This window comes from Solanum dulcamara, chromosome 12 (genome assembly GCF_947179165.1).
Source record: "Solanum dulcamara chromosome 12, daSolDulc1.2, whole genome shotgun sequence".
Lineage (NCBI taxonomy): Eukaryota > Viridiplantae > Streptophyta > Magnoliopsida > Solanales > Solanaceae > Solanum > Solanum dulcamara.
The window spans coordinates 6,651,806-6,657,213 of NC_077248.1; the positions used below are offsets into that span (position 1 = coordinate 6,651,806).

The 5,408-nt window shown below is 29.4% G+C and overlaps 1 protein-coding gene across 1 annotated transcript; it reads left to right on the forward strand.

Annotated features, from left to right (window-relative positions):
• The first annotated feature begins 302 nt into the window (after positions 1–302).
• Positions 303–698, forward strand: LOC129876943 (probable E3 ubiquitin-protein ligase HIP1). Its single transcript, XM_055952422.1, has one exon. It carries the CDS (start codon positions 303–305, stop codon positions 696–698), a length of 396 nt encoding a protein of 131 aa, XP_055808397.1.
• Positions 699–5,408: the final 4,710 nt, after the last annotated feature.

Below are 5,408 nucleotides of genomic sequence, written 5' to 3' on the forward strand. Positions count from 1 at the left end.
CAAATGCATATCATATATTTATTGGTTAAATATAAACACAGAATAGAATATTCTATTGTTTCGCTTAGCCCTTTTGTTTTCCTTATTAAAAGTTTCCAAAAGCAAGAATATTTGATCCCAAACCAAATCAAACTAGGAATCCAACTAAAAAATCCGTTTAGGAAAATATAGGAATAGAAATTAACACGTCATTTGAGTTAAACCCAATCCAAATCAAATTGGGAATAAAACAAAATCTCTATTTATACTTAACTGCAATGCAAACTAAGCTTGTTCGTTTATTTCTTGATCAAAAAGAAACAATGAGTACTCGTCGTCAAACTCATCATTCTTCCCGTAATCACACTTCTTCAACCAATTATCGCAATCAGCAACAACGTCAACAACAACGAGGCTATAATCCGCGTAATGAGGATGATCATGACGATGAGGAGAAAGAGGATGATGTGTTGAAGTTTTTGAAAATAAGAACTTATTATGCTCCTCCTCAAGATGAAATCGATTTCGAAGAAGTAGTTGCTGATGTAGAATCAAATATGTGTGGTATATGCCAATTTGAATATGAAGACGAAGAGAATATAGGAGAGTTGCAGTGTGGACACGAATATCATACAGATTGCATCAAACAGTGGCTGTTGAGGAAAAAAGATTGTCCGATATGCAGAGCTTCAGTTTTGCCTTCACAAGAACAGAGATGATAGAGAGACATTTACTCAATGGCGCGGCACGCTAGTTGTGAAGAGATTATTTTATTTTGATTTTAGTCGATCAATTCGAGAATTGTTTTTTTTCCCCTTCTTTTGTAGGGAAGAAACAGGTTCTTAGTATGATCATGAAAATTTCAAATACAATTTTAAGCAGTTTTTGGAATCTGAAAAATATTTAATATCGCGTTTTTACTTCTTCTTTTTCTCACTTTCATTGTATTTTCCTTTTTCAAATTTTACTTATTTTAATTAAAATGACCCGATTTAAATTATGTTTCATGTTTAAATAATATTAAGTACATTCAAACAACTCAATGTATTATTTACAAAAAAATATCAAACATAACTCTATCTTCAACTCTAATTTTAAAAAATAATTAAATAAAGTAAAAAAAAAGTATATTTGTAATAGTAGTCGTAGCTTGTATCTGGAATCTAACCTAGCAATGATATGAACTATCTATTTTGAGAAATTATTCTTTTAGAGTAAATTTGATCGTATGTTTTAAGTAAATTAAATAAGTTGGACGATTTTGCTAGTTTTTAGAAATTGGGAGTATAAAAATATTTAGAAAAAATACATTAAATTTTTTAATATTCTTTATAAAAAGTACGGTCAAACACAATTTCAAATAAAATTAAAAATATTTGATTTTTATGATCAAACATTCACTAAGTGATCTAAATGAGATAATAATGCATGTTAATTAATTATGTTAAAAGTCTATATACAAATACACGTCATGAATTTATTAGCTAAACATAGAAATTGGGGGTATAAACATAGAGTACAAGTGAATTTTTTTATCATAGAATATTCTATTGTTTCCATAATTAGCCATTTCTTTACTAATTAGCCGAAACCAAATCAAACTAGGAATCCAACTAAAAACCATTTAGAAAAATAATAGAATTGAAATTTAATATTTTATTTGAGTTAAACCCAATCAAATCTAACTTGGAACAAAAAAAATTCTCTATTTATAATTTGTTGTTCTGAAAATTAAAGTTATATATCCTCATTACTTTATTTTCTGTTCAAAGTACTCAAAAAACTTTGTTCGTTTATTTCTTGATAAAAAAGAAACAATGAGAAGTCATCGCTATTTCCATAACCGCACACATAGTCATTCTTCACCAAATCATCAACAAGGCTATAATTTGCGTAACGCTCCAAGACGCCACAATTATCAGTCTTCTAGACGACATCACAATGTTCATAATAATCCACATGCGAATTATTCTTCATATGTGTATTTTGATCGACAATTTTGGGATCATTATCAAACTTTTTTATATTTAAGGTTTGATTTTCGCCGTGTGTATAACTATGTATCTTATTTTTATAATGACAATGATGGCGATGTGTTGAAGTATTTTAAAATAAGAACTCATCATGCTCCTGATAAAGATGAAATCGATCCCAAATTAGTATCAGCAGAAGTAGAATCAAATATTTGTGCTATATGTCAATCTGAATACGAACACGAAGAGAACATAGGAGTACTGCAGTGTGAACACGAATATCACGCAGATTGCATCAAACAGTGGCTGTTGAAGAAGAAAGATTGTCCAATGTGCAGAGCTTCAGTTTTGCCTTCACAAGAACAGAGATTATAGAGAGACATTTACTCAATGGCGCGCTATTGATATGAAAGATTATTTTATTTTGATTTTAGTCAATTTGAGATTGTTTTATTTTTCTACTGTAAGACCGAAACAGGTCATTGGTATAGTACATACAAATTAGTAGTAAGATATTTTTCCCTGTTGTTTTAAAACATTGTAAGATAAAGCAACAAATTACACAAATGAATATGGTCGACATTAAACTTAATATGTATGGTACCATTCTATCTCATTACTATAATTAATTAAGTTCATTGAGGCACAAACAAATGCAAACATAATGAATAGACCTAATAAAATTGAAGTTACATTCTACTTCACTGAACCAAAGCAAACAGATTTCATGGATGACATAATTTATATCCTATAGACTGATGTATTCTCATTAAAATGTGGTGCATATTTATTCTCGCCGTTTACTAAATGATGTATATTTACCATTCGAATATTTTATTGAATAAAAAAAATAAATCCTAGAATTGGTTTTTTAATATTAAAATATCATGTGAGTTTAAAAAATTACCTTACCCATTTATTACCCATCAATTAAGCACATGAAACTGAATGAGTAATAAATCAATTATTATAACATGCATGTTTGACAACGATTTAAGAGAATTTAATTAATTATATTCACTAATGGGTTATATGAGTTCACCACTCAGGAGACCAGATTCCTTCACTATATTAATAACCAGGAAGAATAATAAATGCTTAAAGTAAAAAACACCAATGTTTTTACGTGTAAACCTTCTTACTTATGGAAAGAAAAAATCATAATCTGTTACACAGAATTTTACTGAACTCCAATAACTTCAAGCAACTTGTGAGTACAGACTTCAGTAATTACAACAAAGATTAAACTCCTAATTCTATACACCTTGTAACACCTCTATTACAAGATGCAAGTTGCCCACTATATAAAATAACTCTAGTTAATATAGACTTCTGACAGTCGCACACCGCTAACTCTAGCCTCGAACTCACTTCACACGAGTTACAATTGGAATGATCTATTCCTTTATAGCTTAGGATTATAGATCTTACAATGTAGAGAACATGACACAATACTCAAAAACAACTAAGGACTCTACAATACTCGATTAGATCCTTTGTTGTGGTTGAGCAACGTTCTACCTCGAGAATGGCTTTTAATTTTTATATTTATTTGATTTGCAAAAATTAAGAGGTTTCTTGTCAATATGTTCTTTTCATAAGAGAGACAAAAACCTAAGAGCAACGCCATTGTCGAAATCTGCTTACCTTTCTACACCTCTGCTTCAGTGCCCACTAACCACTGCAGTTTTTACAGCTTTATAGCTGCATGTCATTGACTTGTTCTATACAAAAAAAAAACTCAGAGGATCAAATCCCTTTACCCGATCATATTTCTCTATAGTTTGTTACATCATTAAAACTCAAAAATACAACATTCGCCTTTATATTTGTTCTAGCTAGAACTTGTCAAAATCTTGAAATGCCATAAAGATTGTGAATATTGAAGTATAGTATGTTAATCAATGGAAGAATATGTCATTGAAGAGTTTTGAATCTCAATTTTAAAATTTGATTCATCGTAAATATGAATCGTTTTGAATGAACATTGTATCAAAAGAATCGAAACATCGAGAGGAGCTCACACCCAAAATTTGAAATTGTTTAGAGGAGATTTGAACTCGACAGGATTGGGGGAAAAATTCAGCTCATAAAAAATATGAACTGTTGTAATGTATAAATATTGTATAACAATACTTATAGATATATATATACTTCTATGACACATAGTTATACATCATAATATACATGATTATATACTATTTATACAATATTGATATATTATATAACTATTTATACAATACCTATATATTATATATACATTACATATAAATGCGATCATTTTGTTGAATTTTTTTCTACTTGTATAGTTATATAAGAAAACCTTGTTTAGTCCATCTTGACCCAACCCATCTTAGCCCACACAAGTTTTAGGTGGAGTAGGGCATTAATTCATCTATTGGTTCAACCCATCTTGACCTGCCCAACCTCAGCCTAAACGAGTCATTTGTCACCCTACCTAGATATATAAAATATCTACTATAAACTCTAAATTTGAAGATCTATTTAGTCTTCTACTCACTTCTTAGCTTAGGAAATAACGAGTCACTTCTTGTCATTTCTTAACCCTAAAGCATAGTTGCCCTCCATAAACTTGATCGAAGCGAAACACCAGTCTTTTCTTAATTTTTTCTTCAACAACAACAAGTTCGTCATGTAAGTAATTCCCTCTTTTTTGTGTTTATTTTCATTTCATGATTCGAGAGATTATAATTTAATTTTGATGGATCGCTATTTTTTTGAGATAACTCATGTGTTTATGTTCTAAGTCTCATGTTGTTTGTTCTTATTTTGGTAATTTATTGAATTACTTGGGATGATTTAGTGAGGAACTTGTTAAAGATTTATGCTTTTTCATATTGAAAATTAATTTACTTCCTAATCTAAAGATCGTAGCTGTAATTTCAATAATTATTTCTCGATTTATCTTATCATAGTGATTCAAAGTCTTAAATTCATAGCATGACAGTTGTGCAAAAGAATTAAAAGTTCTGATTTTAATTTCGTTGGTGCTAACATGACATTGAACCAATCGATATTTTATCGGTTGACTAACGGATTAATGCATTTAAAAGTCGATAAAAAATAAATCAAACAATTAAATATAATAATATGCATGTTTTGCCCGATAAGGAGCTCTAATGCAAATGAATTTAACTTTAAAAAATAATTATAGTTTGAACTTAATTAGAGATCTATAACTATGGTTTGCTTTATTACGATTTTCATAACTACATATTAGAATGAGCAAAGAGGTGAGCCAGATTGAGAGAGGGAGGAGAGACTAGAGTGAGATTTATGAGAGAGAGGAGTGATGAAAGAGAGAGAAGGGGATGAATACATGTTGTATTCGTTGTATCACGAATACAATTGATATAATTAATTTGTATCAACGAATATAATTGTATCAAGTGTATTAATGAAAATAATTTGTATTAACGAATAGAATTTGCAAAA

Coding starts and splice junctions, on each gene's coding strand:
- LOC129876943 (XM_055952422.1), top strand. CDS start 303: ATGAGTACTCGTCGTCAAACTCATCATTCTTCCCGTAATCACACTTCT.